Here is a 19381-nt window from a genome sequence, read left to right as displayed (position 1 = left end):
TTATCTTATGGGTGAACTAAATGGCCCTATAGACTTCATTCAGCATGCTTGCACATGACCACTACAATTGAATCTTAGATATGGGAATAGGTAAAAACTCAATTCACTTAATATGGCATGATGGGATCCATTGTTTTGAACCCTAATTGAATCAAGACATAGTTATATAACACTAGAAAACTATATACCTAAGCTGATTAAAAACAGAAAACTATATATCTGATATAAGTAGCCTGACAAAAGCCAAAATACCATATTTTCTCTCCTTTTTCCTTGATATTGTTGTTTTTGTTTGGGTCATAATGCTGTTTTTTATTTTGTTTTTTATACATCAGCACATTGCAGCATCCAAAGGGCATGAAGAGTGTGTATTGGTACTTCTCAAGCCTGCATACAACATGCACCTCCTAGGTATATAAAATTACCCTTGTCACATCTTGATTTCCTCCACAAAATTACAATGCATTTGATTCAGATTTCCCCTTTTTCTTTTGGGATATGGTTAACGAGTGCCCTGGGCATAATTTTAAATAACAGTATCGGAATTCATATATCAGTAATATGGTCATATATTGAACAATATCAGCCAATAAATTGGTCAACATTGGTATTTGAAGTACAAAATCTGTCGGCTGAGATATATTAGTGGATGTTGGTATGAGAAGTCCAAAATCTGTCCGTTGATTTTTAAAACCCTGGCCTTGGGGCACTAACAAACAAACAAACAAAAAAAAAACGAGGGGAATGAACATGAAACACTTACTGATTCCAAAACATTTTTCAGTTATTACCTATTTCTGAAACTCTTTTCATGCTAATTCAGATATTAAATAATGTCTCGGTGGCACTCGGTAGCATTTGTCTTCCCCTTCTTTTTTTAATTTTTTTTTTTTCTTTTCTTTTCTGGGTGATCTTGATCTTGAATTATTATTTTATTACGGTGCTAATACATATGGCAGACATGGAAGGCAACTGTCACACCCCAAATCCGGGCATGACCGGCCGTGGCCCACAGGGACTTAGCCCAAGGCACACGTAAGCCTAAACACGCATTCAATTTCACCTTGAACAATTAAACAATAGCCCAATAATAAATAACCAAAACTCAATCCAGACATGTCACAATTATAAACGGCAAAATCAACCGTAATCACAAACCATCCAAACTTATGGGATATAAACAACCCACATATCAAAAATAATCCTAAATGAACTTAGATAAGAATAAATTTAAATATGCACAAACTTGACATAACACTCTAAACTAAAGGAATGCCCTAGAGGTCCATGCAATTGAGTCCCCGCTATGCCATGAGTCCACTCTAAGTCCTTCTAACACCTGGAAGTGATAAAAACTAAGTCAGCTGATAGCTCAGTGAGTAGCAACACGGATAGTAAATACAGTTTTAAAAACAGGGTTCAATTCCAAAATAAGATATATATCACAGAAACTAGATTGGCATACAGTTTGGTAAATACAATCTGTTTCAAAAAGAAGGTTCCACAATTCAACACTTAAAATACTCATGTCTCACAAGAACATGATAAACGACATTTTTCACTTAAAACAGATTATAACATGAACACCAATAATTTTCTGGGTACCAAGAAAAACAAATAATCTGCCACACATTTCTCAGGCTATAAGCCCCGTTGGATCCAATACCGAACTAAGAGTCATCCTCAGGGTGGCACCTGGGCCTTTTCTCAAAGACGATCCGATTGAAGGTCACCTAGTTGTTTTTAAAGGTCTGTTCCTTACAATCGTTGAGCACTAGAGTCATCACGGCCCAACCCGGATCTGTTCCCTAGTGGCCAGAGTCACCACACACAGTGGAATAATTTCCCTGGACTAAATACACACATGGTCCCAATAATCAATACACATCAGTTTTCGCAAAACATGGTGGTTCATCATTATAAACATGAGATCAAAACAAATAGTTTACAGTATGCCAAGTTCACACGTGTTTCAGAAGTAATTTGATTCAATTGATAATATAATAATTTATCAAAACAGTTTAATCATGAAACAACAATTTAATTTTTCCAACAATTCAGGGTAAGGGAACATTTATAAAAATACGTAGCATGAAACTACTCACCTGAAACGCAATAATATAATCCTCGAATAGAGTATGAAAGTCCAACTAGTGCCCTGAACCAAGTATAAAAACTACACGTCACTACAAATTTAAAAATACTAAAGAATACGAACTAAGTAACCCCAAACTAAAGCGCACTAACACGGCTCAACCCAACTCACCGTTACTCTTAAATATTACCTAAGTTCATGTTCTTCAAGGTCTAAAATCACCCAAGACATAGGTTCCGATCGAAACTTAACTAAAAATAACTTTAAGATAAAACAGTGTTTAAAAAAAGTTTTCCCAATCTATTCGCTAACTTTGAAAATTACAAAACCCACTCCACGCTATTCAAAAAATTCCAAAAACCTCCAGATATGATCTAATATATCCTAAGTTTCAAACCCAATTGGTTTCACTTGATTTGCTTATCAAAATAATTTTCTACAATTTATTATATCCAAACAGGTTGTTTTCTGCAGCACTTTAAAGAAATTGACGGTTCTCTTAATATACACGAGCAATCAATGCAAGGCCAAAAACGTATGAAACTAGACTCGTAACCGGTTCTAATGACACTAATTTGATAATTTTTGGATTTATACCCAAAGAGAACAACAATCCCGAATTTACTGTTTTGGACTGGTTTCCTGGACAGATTTGAATACCTCAATTTATATGGATTTCGACTCCCAAAAATTATGAAAAAAAATTCAGATATGCAATTCAATATGTAGTTGATCTACTGTAAAAATTTCAGTTCAAAATTCATCTGTTTGATATGGTTTCTTGATTTTTAAAGTTCGTGATTATGCGCAGAATTTTTAACTAAGAATAATACCCAATCTTTATACATGAATTTAACTCCTCAAATTTCTTAACAGTATATATATATACAAAATATATAAACCTACAACCTCCATGAATGAATAAAATAATAATAGAATAAGGATGAAGAACAAAGAAAGAAGAGAAGAAAACCTAGGAGGTCACACAGCACAACACACCCAAAGCTCTCCTTCTTGGCTACAACAATAATCTTGATGATTGAAAAACCCCTCTCTTTCCTTCATAAACCCACGGCTGCTAGGGCTGCTAGTGTTGTGGAAAACAATTATAACAAGAGTTAGGGTTTGTGTTTATTTTATTTTATACTAGTGGTGGGCACACTTAGGTCAAATAGATAGATAAATATACAAAATACATATATAAGTTACATGCAACTCAAATGGTAAGAGCCTAACTTATTAATTTTATGGTCTAGAGTTCAAGTCACACCCTCTTCTCTAATTTTTTTTTTTAATAATAAATCTTGCTTCTAAATCAATGACTTTCACCATAAATTTATTTTAGGTTTAAAAATTAATTAAAGGATCCTCCAATAATATTTAATTTGCACCTTAGAATTCACCACCAAAATATTTGAGATTGTAATATTATTATTTAATTATTTACTTAATTTTTATATTCGGGTTCTCACATTCTCCCCTCCTAAAAAAAAAGTTTCGTCCTCGAAACTAACTTGAGTAAATTATGAGAATAGATGTGGGTACTTCTTGCGCATCTCATCCTCACGTTCCCAAGTCACCTCTTCAACTAGATGATTACGCCACAATACCTTAACTAATTTAATGGTCTTTGTATGCAACCTTTTCTCTTTCGAATCCAAAATCTGAATAGGTATCTCCTCATACGAAAAATCCTCTTTAATCTGAAGCGGCTCATAATCTATCACATGCGATGGACTGTGCACATATTTCCTCAGCATAGACACGTGAAACACATTATGCACTCCTGCCAACCTAGGGGGTAGAGCAACACAGTACACAACCTCACTAACCTTCTCTAATACCTCAAATGGTCCGATGTATCTAGAACTCAACTTTCCACTTTTTTTCCAAACCTGATCACTCCTTTCCATGGTGATACTTTCAAGAATACCATATCCCCCACATAAAACTCTAAGTCTCTCCTACGATGATCAGCATAACTTTTTTTTTTTGTCTACTCTGAGCAGTCAATAATCTTTCCCTGAAGGTGATAATTTTTTTGTGTAGCATCCTCCACCAAATTAGGTCCCAACATTTGCCTCTCACCAACCTCATACCAACACAAAGGAGACCTACACTTCCTTCCATACAAAGCCTCCTAAGGAGCTACTCCCAAACTAGAATGATAACTATTATTATAGGCAAACTCCATGAGCGGGAAATAATCATCCCAATTACCTCTCCACTCCAAAGCACAAGCCATCAACATATCCTCAAGGGTTTGAATAGTCCTCTCTGATTGCTCATATGTCTGAGGGTGATAAGCTGAACTAAAATTTAACATAGTACCCATAGCTGATTGTAACGCACCCCAAAACTTAGACACAAAACGAGGGTCCCGATCTGACACTATTGACACAGGTGCACCATGCAATCTAACAATCTCCTTCACATAAAACTGTGCAAATCGAGCTAGAGAATAGTTCATCCGAACTGCAATAAAATGTGCTGACTTGGTTAATCTATCAACATCTACCCAAACTGCATCGTGATTACTACTAGTACGAGGTAATCCGCACACGAAATCCATGGTAATATGATCTCACTTCCACTCTAGTATAAGTAAGGGTTGTAGTTTTCCCGTAGGTTTCTGATGTTCTACTTTAACCTGTTGACACACCAAACACTGAGCCACAAATTCAGCAATATCTTCCTTTATACCATTCCACCAAAAATGTTCATAAAGATCTCGATACATCTTAGTACTTCCAAGATGAATGCTATAACTATAACTAGAACTATGTGCCTCTACCATAATCTCCTTCCTCAAATCACCACCAACAGAAACACAAATTCGGCTACGGAATCTAAGCAACCCGTCAGCACTAACCACAAAGTTTACATTCTTACCCTCTGCCATCTCTCCTTTAATACGCTCACACTGGGGGTCAATCTCCTGTGCTAAACGAATCCGTTCTCTCAAGGTTGGCTGAACTGTCAATTGACTACAATAAGCCCTATCACCAGGCGCAACAACCTCAAGCCTCAAACGTCTCATGTCTTCCACAAAACAACTCTTAATACACAAAGCAGCTGTATCTCCAATTGCGACCTTCTTACTCAAGGCATCCACCACCACATTTCCTTCCCTAGATGATACAGAACATTCACATCGAAATCTTTTAGTAACTTAAGCCATCTTCTTTGCCTCAAATTTAGTTCCTTCGGTGTGAAAATATACTTCAAACTCTTATGATCAGTGTAAATCTCACATGACTCTCCATATAAATAATGTCGCCAGATCTTAAGAGCGAAAATCATTGTTGCTAACTCCAAGTCGTGCGTAGGGTAATTTCTGTCATGTACTTTCAACTATCGTGACGCATAAGCAATCGCCTTCCCATGTTGCATGAGCACACATCCTAAACCCTATCGTGAAGCATCACTATAAATCACAAAACCACCACCATTAGTAGATAAGGCAAGGATTGGAGCTGATATCAACCTTTGTTTAAACTCTTGGAAGCTACACTCACAATCATCATTCCACTCAAACTTTACCTCTTTCCTAGTGAGGTTTATAAATGGCAAAGCAATACGGGAGAATCCTTTCACAAACTGTCTATAATATCCAGCAAACCCTAGAAAGCTACGTACCTCTATCACAGAAGTAGGTCGTGGCCAATCAACGATTTTCTACCACCTTTGTGCTATCCATAGATACCCCATCTTTACTCACTACATAGCTCAAAAAGGATACATTGCTCAACCATAATTCACACTTCTTAAATTTTGCATACAGTCTCTTCTCCCTAAGGATCTAAAATACTACCCTCAAATACTGCTCATGCTCCTCTTTACTCCTCGAATAAATTAGGATATCATCAATAAACACTACCACAAATTTTATCCAGTTAGGGTTTAAATACTCAGTTCATTAAATCCATGAATGTGGCTGGTGCATTTGTGAGACCAAAAGGTATCACCAAGAACTCATAATGCTTATAACGGTTTCTAAAAGCAGTCTTAGGAACATCCTCATCCTTTACTTTCAACTGGTGATAGCCTAACCTCAAGTCAATCTTAGAGAATACTTGAACTCCCTACAATTGGTCAAATAGGTCAACAATACGTGCAAAGGATACATATTCTTCATTGTGACTTTGTTCGGTTCCCCATAATCAATACACAATCTCATAGACCCATCATTCTTCTTCACAAATAACACAGGTGCTCCCCAAGATGAGACACTAGGCCTAACAAAACTTTTCTCTAACAACTTCTATAACTAAGTTTGTAACTCCCTTAACTCTAACGATGCCATTCTATAGGGCGCTTTAGAAATAAGTGCTGTGTCAGGGACCAAGTTAATGGAAAATTCTACCTCACGATCTAGAGGAAGTCCAAGTAGATCCTTTGGAAAAACATCAACACAATCACTCACTACAGGCAACTCCTCTAACTTCTATTTTGGTAGTTTGATACTCACCACACAAGTTAAATAACCATGACACCTTTTTCTCAACATTCGATTAGCCTAAAAGGAAGAAGTAAAATAGATAGAAGACCCTTTCCTATCCCCCTGGAAGAAAAACTCAAGTTGCCTTGGCATAGCAAAAACTAACCTCTTTCTAAACCAATCAACAGAGGCGTGATGCTTCGTCAACAAATCCATACTCAAAATCACATCAAAATCCTTCACCTCTAAGGAAATCAAATCCACCAGAACAATCCTACCATCCAAGTTTACCTCACAAGATCTACATACATCTCCTAACACTACTATTTCTCCTAATGGAGTATACATGGTAATACAAACATCTAAACGACCACAAGGAAAAGACAATCCAAATAGATATCTAGGTACTAACTCTTAACCTCCAAAATTAAATCAAGAAAGATTCAACACAAGTTTAAACAAAACTAACTTAACCAAACACTACTAAGGACTATAGGGACTCGGACCTCGTCTAAATGATGAAATGCAAGATATGTAACTCGATAAACTACAGCTCTGATACCACAATTTGTCACACCCCAAATCCGGGCATGACCGGCCGTGGCCCACAGGGACTTAGCCCAAGGCACACGTAAGCCTAAACACGCATTCAATTTCACCTTGAACAATTAAACAATAGCCCAATAATAAATAACCAAAACTCAATCCAGACATGTCACAATTATAAACGGCAAAATCAACCGTAATCACAAACCATCCAAACTTATGGGATATAAACAACCCACATATCAAAAATAATCCTAAATGAACTTAGATAAGAATAAATTTAAATATGCACAAACTTGACATAACACTCTAAACTAAAGGAATGCCCTAGAGGTCCATGCAATTGAGTCCCCGCTATGCCATGAGTCCACTCTAAGTCCTTCTAACACCTGGAAGTGATAAAAACTAAGTCAGCTGATAGCTCAGTGAGTAGCAACACGGATAGTAAATACAGTTTTAAAAACAGGGTTCAATTCCAAAATAAGATATATATCACAGAAACTAGATTGGCATACAGTTTGGTAAATATAATCTGTTTCAAAAAGAAGGTTCCACAATTCAACACTTAAAATACTCATGTCTCACAAGAACATGATAAACGACATTTTTCACTTAAAACAGATTATAACATGAACACCAATAATTTTCTGGGTACCAAGAAAAACAAATAATCTGCCACACATTTCTCAGGCTATAAGCCCCGTTGGATCCAATACCGAACTAAGAGTCATCCTCAGGGTGGCACCTGGGCCTTTTCTCAAAGACGATCCGATTGAAGGTCACCTAGTTGTTTTTAAAGGTCTGTTCCTTACAATCGTTGAGCACTAGAGTCATCACGGCCCAACCCGGATCTGTTCCCTAGTGGCCAGAGTCACCACACACAGTGGAATAATTTCCCTGGACTAAATACACACATGGTCCCAATAATCAATACACATCAGTTTTCGCAAAACATGGTGGTTCATCATTATAAACATGAGATCAAAACAAATAGTTTACAGTATGCCAAGTTCACACGTGTTTCAGAAGTAATTTGATTCAATTGATAATATAATAATTTATCAAAACAGTTTAATCATGAAACAACAATTTAATTTTTCCAACAATTCAGGGTAAGGGAACATTTATAAAAATACGTAGCATGAAACTACTCACCTGAAACGCAATAATATAATCCTCGAATAGAGTATGAAAGTCCAACTAGTGCCCTGAACCAAGTATAAAAACTACACGTCACTACAAATTTAAAAATACTAAAGAATACGAACTAAGTAACCCCAAACTAAAGCGCACTAACACGGCTCAACCCAACTCACCGTTACTCTTAAATATTACCTAAGTTCATGTTCTTCAAGGTCTAAAATCACCCAAGACATAGGTTCCGATCGAAACTTAACTAAAAATAACTTTAAGATAAAACAGTGTTTAAAAAAAGTTTTCCCAATCTATTCGCTAACTTTGAAAATTACAAAACCCACTCCACGCTATTCAAAAAATTCCAAAAACCTCCAGATATGATCTAATATATCCTAAGTTTCAAACCCAATTGGTTTCACTTGATTTGCTTATCAAAATAATTTTCTACAATTTATTATATCCAAACAGGTTGTTTTCTGCAGCACTTTAAAGAAATTGACGGTTCTCTTAATATACACGAGCAATCAATGCAAGGCCAAAAACGTATGAAACTAGACTCGTAACCGGTTCTAATGACACTAATTTGATAATTTTTGGATTTATACCCAAAGAGAACAACAATCCCGAATTTACTGTTTCGGACTGGTTTCCTGGACAGATTTGAATACCTCAATTTATATGGATTTCGACTCCCAAAAATTATGAAAAAAAATTCAGATATGCAATTCAATATGTAGTTGATCTACTGTAAAAATTTCAGTTCAAAATTCATCTGTTTGATATGGTTTCTTGATTTTTAAAGTTCGTGATTATGCGCAGAATTTTTAACTAAGAATAATACCCAATCTTTATACATGAATTTAACTCCTCAAATTTCTTAACAGTATATATATATACAAAATATATAAACCTACAACCTCCATGAATGAATAAAATAATAATAGAATAAGGATGAAGAACAAAGAAAGAAGAGAAGAAAACCTAGGAGGTCACACAGCACAACACACCCAAAGCTCTCCTTCTTGGCTACAACAATAATCTTGATGATTGAAAAACCCCTCTCTTTCCTTCATAAACCCACGGCTGCTAGGGCTGCTAGTGTTGTGGAAAACAATTATAACAAGAGTTAGGGTTTGTGTTTATTTTATTTTATACTAGTGGTGGGCACACTTAGGTCAAATAGATAGATAAATATACAAAATACATATATAAGTTACATGCAACTCAAATGGTAAGAGCCTAACTTATTAATTTTATGGTCTAGAGTTCAAGTCACACCCTCTTCTCTAATTTTTTTTTTTAATAATAAATCTTGCTTCTAAATCAATGACTTTCACCATAAATTTATTTTAGGTTTAAAAATTAATTAAAGGATCCTCCAATAATATTTAATTTGCACCTTAGAATTCACCACCAAAATATTTGAGATTGTAATATTATTATTTAATTATTTACTTAATTTTTATATTCGGGTTCTCACATTCTCCCCTCCTAAAAAAAAAGTTTCGTCCTCGAAACTAACTTGAGTAAATTATGAGAATAGATGTGGGTACTTCTTGCGCATCTCATCCTCACGTTCCCAAGTCACCTCTTCAACTAGATGATTACGCCACAATACCTTAACTAATTTAATGGTCTTTGTATGCAACCTTTTCTCTTTCGAATCCAAAATCTGAATAGGTATCTCCTCATACGAAAAATCCTCTTTAATCTGAAGCGGCTCATAATCTATCACATGCGATGGACTGTGCACATATTTCCTCAGCATAGACACGTGAAACACATTATGCACTCCTGCCAACCTAGGGGGTAGAGCAACACAGTACACAACCTCACTAACCTTCTCTAATACCTCAAATGGTCCGATGTATCTAGAACTCAACTTTCCACTTTTTTTCCAAACCTGATCACTCCTTTCCATGGTGATACTTTCAAGAATACCATATCCCCCACATAAAACTCTAAGTCTCTCCTACGATGATCAGCATAACTTTTTTTTTTTGTCTACTCTGAGCAGTCAATAATCTTTCCCTGAAGGTGATAATTTTTTTGTGTAGCATCCTCCACCAAATTAGGTCCCAACATTTGCCTCTCACCAACCTCATACCAACACAAAGGAGACCTACACTTCCTTCCATACAAAGCCTCCTAAGGAGCTACTCCCAAACTAGAATGATAACTATTATTATAGGCAAACTCCATGAGCGGGAAATAATCATCCCAATTACCTCTCCACTCCAAAGCACAAGCCATCAACATATCCTCAAGGGTTTGAATAGTCCTCTCTGATTGCTCATATGTCTGAGGGTGATAAGCTGAACTAAAATTTAACATAGTACCCATAGCTGATTGTAACGCACCCCAAAACTTAGACACAAAACGAGGGTCCCGATCTGACACTATTGACACAGGTGCACCATGCAATCTAACAATCTCCTTCACATAAAACTGTGCAAATCGAGCTAGAGAATAGTTCATCCGAACTGCAATAAAATGTGCTGACTTGGTTAATCTATCAACATCTACCCAAACTGCATCGTGATTACTACTAGTACGAGGTAATCCGCACACGAAATCCATGGTAATATGATCTCACTTCCACTCTAGTATAAGTAAGGGTTGTAGTTTTCCCGTAGGTTTCTGATGTTCTACTTTAACCTGTTGACACACCAAACACTGAGCCACAAATTCAGCAATATCTTCCTTTATACCATTCCACCAAAAATGTTCATAAAGATCTCGATACATCTTAGTACTTCCAAGATGAATGCTATAACTATAACTAGAACTATGTGCCTCTACCATAATCTCCTTCCTCAAATCACCACCAACAGAAACACAAATTCGGCTACGGAATCTAAGCAACCCGTCAGCACTAACCACAAAGTTTACATTCTTACCCTCTGCCATCTCTCCTTTAATACGCTCACACTGGGGGTCAATCTCCTGTGCTAAACGAATCCGTTCTCTCAAGGTTGGCTGAACTGTCAATTGACTACAATAAGCCCTATCACCAGGCGCAACAACCTCAAGCCTCAAACGTCTCATGTCTTCCACAAAACAACTCTTAATACACAAAGCAGCTGTATCTCCAATTGCGACCTTCTTACTCAAGGCATCCACCACCACATTTCCTTCCCTAGATGATACAGAACATTCACATCGAAATCTTTTAGTAACTTAAGCCATCTTCTTTGCCTCAAATTTAGTTCCTTCGGTGTGAAAATATACTTCAAACTCTTATGATCAGTGTAAATCTCACATGACTCTCCATATAAATAATGTCGCCAGATCTTAAGAGCGAAAATCATTGTTGCTAACTCCAAGTCGTGCGTAGGGTAATTTCTGTCATGTACTTTCAACTATCGTGACGCATAAGCAATCGCCTTCCCATGTTGCATGAGCACACATCCTAAACCCTATCGTGAAGCATCACTATAAATCACAAAACCACCACCATTAGTAGATAAGGCAAGGATTGGAGCTGATATCAACCTTTGTTTAAACTCTTGGAAGCTACACTCACAATCATCATTCCACTCAAACTTTACCTCTTTCCTAGTGAGGTTTATAAATGGCAAAGCAATACGGGAGAATCCTTTCACAAACTGTCTATAATATCCAGCAAACCCTAGAAAGCTACGTACCTCTATCACAGAAGTAGGTCGTGGCCAATCAACGATTTTCTACCACCTTTGTGCTATCCATAGATACCCCATCTTTACTCACTACATAGCTCAAAAAGGATACATTGCTCAACCATAATTCACACTTCTTAAATTTTGCATACAGTCTCTTCTCCCTAAGGATCTAAAATACTACCCTCAAATACTGCTCATGCTCCTCTTTACTCCTCGAATAAATTAGGATATCATCAATAAACACTACCACAAATTTTATCCAGTTAGGGTTTAAATACTCAGTTCATTAAATCCATGAATGTGGCTGGTGCATTTGTGAGACCAAAAGGTATCACCAAGAACTCATAATGCTTATAACGGTTTCTAAAAGCAGTCTTAGGAACATCCTCATCCTTTACTTTCAACTGGTGATAGCCTAACCTCAAGTCAATCTTAGAGAATACTTGAACTCCCTACAATTGGTCAAATAGGTCAACAATACGTGCAAAGGATACATATTCTTCATTGTGACTTTGTTCGGTTCCCCATAATCAATACACAATCTCATAGACCCATCATTCTTCTTCACAAATAACACAGGTGCTCCCCAAGATGAGACACTAGGCCTAACAAAACTTTTCTCTAACAACTTCTATAACTAAGTTTGTAACTCCCTTAACTCTAACGATGCCATTCTATAGGGCGCTTTAGAAATAAGTGCTGTGTCAGGGACCAAGTTAATGGAAAATTCTACCTCACGATCTAGAGGAAGTCCAAGTAGATCCTTTGGAAAAACATCAACACAATCACTCACTACAGGCAACTCCTCTAACTTCTATTTTGGTAGTTTGATACTCACCACACAAGTTAAATAACCATGACACCTTTTTCTCAACATTCGATTAGCCTAAAAGGAAGAAGTAAAATAGATAGAAGACCCTTTCCTATCCCCCTGGAAGAAAAACTCAAGTTGCCTTGGCATAGCAAAAACTAACCTCTTTCTAAACCAATCAACAGAGGCGTGATGCTTCGTCAACAAATCCATACTCAAAATCACATCAAAATCCTTCACCTCTAAGGAAATCAAATCCACCAGAACAATCCTACCATCCAAGTTTACCTCACAAGATCTACATACATCTCCTAACACTACTATTTCTCCTAATGGAGTATACATGGTAATACAAACATCTAAACGACCACAAGGAAAAGACAATCCAAATAGATATCTAGGTACTAACTCTTAACCTCCAAAATTAAATCAAGAAAGATTCAACACAAGTTTAAACAAAACTAACTTAACCAAACACTACTAAGGACTATAGGGACTCGGACCTCGTCTAAATGATGAAATGCAAGATATGTAACTCGATAAACTACAGCTCTGATACCACAATTTGTCACACCCCAAATCCGGGCATGACCGGCCGTGGCCCACAGGGACTTAGCCCAAGGCACACGTAAGCCTAAACACGCATTCAATTTCACCTTGAACAATTAAACAATAGCCCAATAATAAATAACCAAAACTCAATCCAGACATGTCACAATTATAAACGGCAAAATCAACCGTAATCACAAACCATCCAAACTTATGGGATATAAACAACCCACATATCAAAAATAATCCTAAATGAACTTAGATAAGAATAAATTTAAATATGCACAAACTTGACATAACACTCTAAACTAAAGGAATGCCCTAGAGGTCCATGCAATTGAGTCCCCGCTATGCCATGAGTCCACTCTAAGTCCTTCTAACACCTGGAAGTGATAAAAACTAAGTCAGCTGATAGCTCAGTGAGTAGCAACACGGATAGTAAATACAGTTTTAAAAACAGGGTTCAATTCCAAAATAAGATATATATCACAGAAACTAGATTGGCATACAGTTTGGTAAATATAATCTGTTTCAAAAAGAAGGTTCCACAATTCAACACTTAAAATACTCATGTCTCACAAGAACATGATAAACGACATTTTTCACTTAAAACAGATTATAACATGAACACCAATAATTTTCTGGGTACCAAGAAAAACAAATAATCTGCCACACATTTCTCAGGCTATAAGCCCCGTTGGATCCAATACCGAACTAAGAGTCATCCTCAGGGTGGCACCTGGGCCTTTTCTCAAAGACGATCCGATTGAAGGTCACCTAGTTGTTTTTAAAGGTCTGTTCCTTACAATCGTTGAGCACTAGAGTCATCACGGCCCAACCCGGATCTGTTCCCTAGTGGCCAGAGTCACCACACACAGTGGAATAATTTCCCTGGACTAAATACACACATGGTCCCAATAATCAATACACATCAGTTTTCGCAAAACATGGTGGTTCATCATTATAAACATGAGATCAAAACAAATAGTTTACAGTATGCCAAGTTCACACGTGTTTCAGAAGTAATTTGATTCAATTGATAATATAATAATTTATCAAAACAGTTTAATCATGAAACAACAATTTAATTTTTCCAACAATTCAGGGTAAGGGAACATTTATAAAAATACGTAGCATGAAACTACTCACCTGAAACGCAATAATATAATCCTCGAATAGAGTATGAAAGTCCAACTAGTGCCCTGAACCAAGTATAAAAACTACACGTCACTACAAATTTAAAAATACTAAAGAATACGAACTAAGTAACCCCAAACTAAAGCGCACTAACACGGCTCAACCCAACTCACCGTTACTCTTAAATATTACCTAAGTTCATGTTCTTCAAGGTCTAAAATCACCCAAGACATAGGTTCCGATCGAAACTTAACTAAAAATAACTTTAAGATAAAACAGTGTTTAAAACAAGTTTTCCCAATCTATTCGCTAACTTTGAAAATTACAAAACCCACTCCACGCTATTCAAAAAATTCCAAAAACCTCCAGATATGATCTAATATATCCTAAGTTTCAAACCCAATTGGTTTCACTTGATTTGCTTATCAAAATAATTTTCTACAATTTATTATATCCAAACAGGTTGTTTTCTGCAGCACTTTAAAGAAATTGACGGTTCTCTTAATATACACGAGCAATCAATGCAAGGCCAAAAACGTATGAAACTAGACTCGTAACCGGTTCTAATGACACTAATTTGATAATTTTTGGATTTATACCCAAAGAGAACAACAATCCCGAATTTACTGTTTTGGACTGGTTTCCTGGACAGATTTGAATACCTCAATTTATATGGATTTCGACTCCCAAAAATTATGAAAAAAAATTCAGATATGCAATTCAATATGTAGTTGATCTACTGTAAAAATTTCAGTTCAAAATTCATCTGTTTGATATGGTTTCTTGATTTTTAAAGTTCGTGATTATGCGCAGAATTTTTAACTAAGAATAATACCCAATCTTTATACATGAATTTAACTCCTCAAATTTCTTAACAGTATATATATATACAAAATATATAAACCTACAACCTCCATGAATGAATAAAATAATAATAGAATAAGGATGAAGAACAAAGAAAGAAGAGAAGAAAACCTAGGAGGTCACACAGCACAACACACCCAAAGCTCTCCTTCTTGGCTACAACAATAATCTTGATGATTGAAAAACCCCTCTCTTTCCTTCATAAACCCACGGCTGCTAGGGCTGCTAGTGTTGTGGAAAACAATTATAACAAGAGTTAGGGTTTGTGTTTATTTTATTTTATACTAGTGGTGGGCACACTTAGGTCAAATAGATAGATAAATATACAAAATACATATATAAGTTACATGCAACTCAAATGGTAAGAGCCTAACTTATTAATTTTATGGTCTAGAGTTCAAGTCACACCCTCTTCTCTAATTTTTTTTTTTAATAATAAATCTTGCTTCTAAATCAATGACTTTCACCATAAATTTATTTTAGGTTTAAAAATTAATTAAAGGATCCTCCAATAATATTTAATTTGCACCTTAGAATTAACTTATTAATTTTATGGTCTAGAGTTCAAGTCACACCCTCTTCTCTAATTTTTTTTTTTAATAATAAATCTTGCTTCTAAATCAATGACTTTCACCATAAATTTATTTTAGGTTTAAAAATTAATTAAAGGATCCTCCAATAATATTTAATTTGCACCTTAGAATTCACCACCAAAATATTTGAGATTGTAATATTATTATTTAATTATTTACTTAATTTTTATATTCGGGTTCTCACAGCAACACTGCACTATGGGATGCTATATCATCCAAGCACCACTCCATATTCCAGATACTGTACCACTGCTCTGCCATATCTGATCCCTACACAGCTGGTGACCTTCTATGCACAGCTGCAAAGAGAAACAATCTCGCAGTGATGAAGTACCTTTTGAAGCAAGGTTTGCACATCGATTCCAAGAACCACAATGGCCAAACAGCTCTCCAAATCGCCGCGGCAGAAAACCATGTCGACATGACTAAGTTCATTGTGATGAGTGCCGGTGCAGATGTCGGCAACATAGATCAGCACAAGCTTCCTAAGCCTTTGGATTTGAATGAAATGTTGCAGAAAAGAGAGGTAGGGCACCGGATAATGGTCCCCGATGATGTGTCGCCGCCAAATGAGGTGGTTTTGAGGAGGCAAGGTGTAGGAGGGAAAGAGGGGAACTTGGGAGGATCAGGGGGGCATTTTTGTCCAAGAGTTAGTATATATAAAGGACAGCCTATGGTGAGGAAGGATAGTTGTTGCACTCAGGCTGGGAGGCTTATTAGGTTGCCAAATTCATTCGTGGAGCTCAAAAACATTGCAGGTATGTATACACATTCAAAGTTTTCAAAGCCCTAGCTATCTGCTTTTAGTTTGTTCTTTCTTCTTTCTGCTCCATGCCATTTGATAGATTTAAATGATGTTGTTGGCTTCCTAAAGTAAGTGTTGATTTTATCACTTCAAAAGAAAAGACATCAAATTGGGTTAAGTTGTTAAATATGTCAGTCATATCATTTTGATCATTAATTCTATATAATAATTTTGTAAGAATAGACTTTTTCTTGTAACTTTAGTTAAGATAGAGCAATGGTTTCAATTCTTTCATGTGTCAAAGGAGCAAAAAAATAAGTATACACAGTTATCATTCCTACTCTCTTATTCTACCTATATTATACTTTATATATCCAAATAAATAAGCAGAGGTAAAAAAAGGGTATCAATGTCATGATTTGCTGCAAATTAGATGATAATCCCCCTAATCTAATACTGATTTATGATATCATGACTTAATTTCTACCACTATCATCTCTACATCATTAGAATGAACCATCCAAATTGATAGGTCTGCCATATATCAATGAATACTATTGGTTTTTTCACCTCGTACTCAGATAGACACATCGTGTTTGTTGTTTGTGTATTCGTTGAAAAAGGCTCCGATGATATTCATCTTGGTCAAATATCATCTTCCTAATAAAGTCCACGGTATTTCAAAGTTATTTCAAATTCGACTTTTATTTTCTAACGGTGACCTTGCTTCTGGCTGGCGAAAAGTTTGCGTTTGATGCAAGAAATGCATTTGTTTTAGATGAGCAAGGGGCAGAAATTGACTCCATTGAAGTGATAAGAGATAATGATAAGCATTACATAGTTGAAGCTTCAGACCCAACTCCTTTAATATAACCAAAAGTTTATTTAGAAAATGAATTAACTCTATAGAGGGGAGTCACTGTTTTTTTCTCCCCTCCCTCTTCTCTTGTAATGTTTTATTACTTTAAAAACAAAAAACTATATAGGATTGCCTAAAGCAAAAACCTTCACTTTTTATGTTTGTTTCTTGCATATTTAGATACATATATACATAATGCGCAGTTGTACACATCTAACAGAAGCAATGGGAGTTCTTTTTTGGTAGTTTCTTTTTCTATTTTTCATTTGTGTGAGACAACAATACTTTGTTTAGGCCCTGTTTGGAATTTGGTTTTTTTTTAGTAGTTTTTTGTTTTTTTATGAAATGGATGAAGTCAATGTGTTTGAGAATGATATTTTAGTTGTATAGATTGTTGTATGAAAAAACTTGATTGATTGATGTGTATAATTTGTTTTTTGTCTTCGTTTTCCATTTTGCCCTTGTAGAAAATCAAGGCATGTATTGAGTTTTTTAATAAAATTGAGTTTTACGTTAATTGATAATTGCGTCTGTGTAGCACTTTGATCCTTGTTTTTCCTTTTTTTCTTTTTAAGAAGGGGTAGCACTTTGCTTTAGGTTGAATTTTTAATTTTTTTTTTAATTAAAAAAATTACTTTTATTTAAAATGAAATCTTAATGTGTTTTTTTAGATTATTTTTGTCATTTGGATCTTCAATTTGAGTATAAAAAAAAAAAAAATTCACTTAATAAATATAGGATCCACATATTTGTGGGACTCAGAATCTTTCTATTCTGTGCAGTGTTTTTTATAGACCAATTATGTGTTTTTATTTCTTTTTGCTTGAATTATTCATTTATTCGTTCAAAAAAAAAAAAAATTTATTCATTTATTCTGCACAGCATTGAAAGAAGTGTTTTTGGTGATAGTCATCACTTCATTCCTTAAGGGCTGTTTGGCAACTCCAAGAGCCAGTTAAACTGAGGATACAACCCTTACCGAAAATTATTCAATAGTCAAACAACACTATTGTGGCATGTACTTTGCTCAAGTGAACAAACAACTTCGACTGTATTTTTTTTTTTTTTGCTTCGGGAGTACTGCTCATCGACCCTGCCTGAGAGTTGCCCCAAACCCGCCAAGGGACGCTGTCCCCTGGATCCCCACGAGTTGATCGGGCAGCTCGATTCCCGACATAGTCAGCGAAGTGACAAACATGAAAGATTAACTTTTGGAACATCTTTGTAAGGCACAATTTGGGTTGAAATTGCATCTAAAACTCATAGCCTCACTGAAATAAAAGATCGAATAAAATTACAATTAAAAAGAGTTTTGTCAAACGGGATTGTCAAGAATAAAAACTTAACACACCCAACAATCACTTTTTTTAAAAAAAAAAAATTTGCCCAACCCCTCCCCCAAAAAAAAAAAAAAAAAAAAAAAAAACTAGAATGAATTAATTGAAGAGAATTTATAGGAGATTTTATTTTAAAAACTTCGCAAAATTTCTGTTGCAAAGTAAATTTCTACACTGATGAATGGGTTTTGATCCCTTCAATCATGGAGCGTGCTCTTCAATTCAAGCATTGATTAATTGCTTTTTAGATTTTGAGATTATTCCACCTTCAACATATATAATGTGGATCATAGCTGTAGGTCAGCAAAGAATGTCTAGGTGGAGAGACTAAGGTCAAGTTTGGCAAGTTAAAAAAAAGTCAAAAAGTTAAAAAGTTATTCAAAAAATTAAAAAGTTATTATTATTCATCAAAAATAAAAAATTATGGTTGTATAACTCTCAATCTTAATTTTTTTTTACATACTAATTTATATAATTTTTTAATACACATTTTTTCATAAAAAGTCAAAAAGTTAACCCAAACATTCATATTTTTTTTTTCAATTTTTTAGTCTAAAAAAATAAAAAGTACACTTATATATGACACTCCAAACAACTCCTAATTTCTGTAAGTGTTAATTTAATAA

General features: G+C 35.4%; 2 protein-coding genes and 3 long non-coding RNA genes across 5 annotated transcripts in view; 2 read left to right on the top strand and 3 right to left on the bottom strand.

The window, feature by feature from the left end:
- LOC145792978 (potassium channel AKT2/3-like) overlaps positions 1 to 809 on the top strand; it is a 47142-nt gene extending 46333 nt beyond the window's left edge. The window contains exon 6 of the mRNA XM_082875141.1: positions 336 to 809. The gene's annotated coding sequence lies outside the window, so the exon portion shown is untranslated. The remainder of the gene's footprint in view (positions 1 to 335) is intronic.
- Positions 810 to 946: 137 nt separating this feature from the next.
- LOC145793637 (potassium channel AKT2/3-like) lies at positions 947 to 17674 on the top strand. The gene is made up of 3 exons (XM_082876505.1): positions 947 to 973; positions 16005 to 16572; positions 17304 to 17674. Exons 1-3 carry the CDS (start codon positions 953 to 955, stop codon positions 17312 to 17314), a joined length of 600 nt encoding a protein of 199 aa, XP_082732631.1. The 5' UTR covers positions 947 to 952; the 3' UTR covers positions 17315 to 17674.
- LOC145793645 (uncharacterized) lies at positions 1092 to 3582 on the bottom strand. Its single transcript, XR_014333906.1, has 2 exons — positions 2106 to 3582; positions 1092 to 1339 (listed from the first exon to the last, which is right to left on the bottom strand). It is a non-coding gene; the product is annotated as an uncharacterized LOC145793645 (long non-coding RNA).
- LOC145793644 (uncharacterized) lies at positions 7224 to 9714 on the bottom strand. The gene is made up of 2 exons (XR_014333905.1): positions 8238 to 9714; positions 7224 to 7471 (listed from the first exon to the last, which is right to left on the bottom strand). It is a non-coding gene; the product is annotated as an uncharacterized LOC145793644 (long non-coding RNA).
- LOC145793650 (uncharacterized) lies at positions 13356 to 15679 on the bottom strand. The gene is made up of 2 exons (XR_014333908.1): positions 14370 to 15679; positions 13356 to 13603 (listed from the first exon to the last, which is right to left on the bottom strand). It is a non-coding gene; the product is annotated as an uncharacterized LOC145793650 (long non-coding RNA).
- Positions 17675 to 19381: the final 1707 nt, after the last annotated feature.

Source organism: Camellia sinensis, chromosome 1, assembly GCF_055761805.1.
Source record: "Camellia sinensis isolate YWXY chromosome 1, ASM5576180v1, whole genome shotgun sequence".
NCBI lineage: Eukaryota > Viridiplantae > Streptophyta > Magnoliopsida > Ericales > Theaceae > Camellia > Camellia sinensis.
The sequence above is the reverse complement of the archived record's forward strand: the minus strand, read 5'-3'. Positions and strand labels throughout refer to the sequence as shown.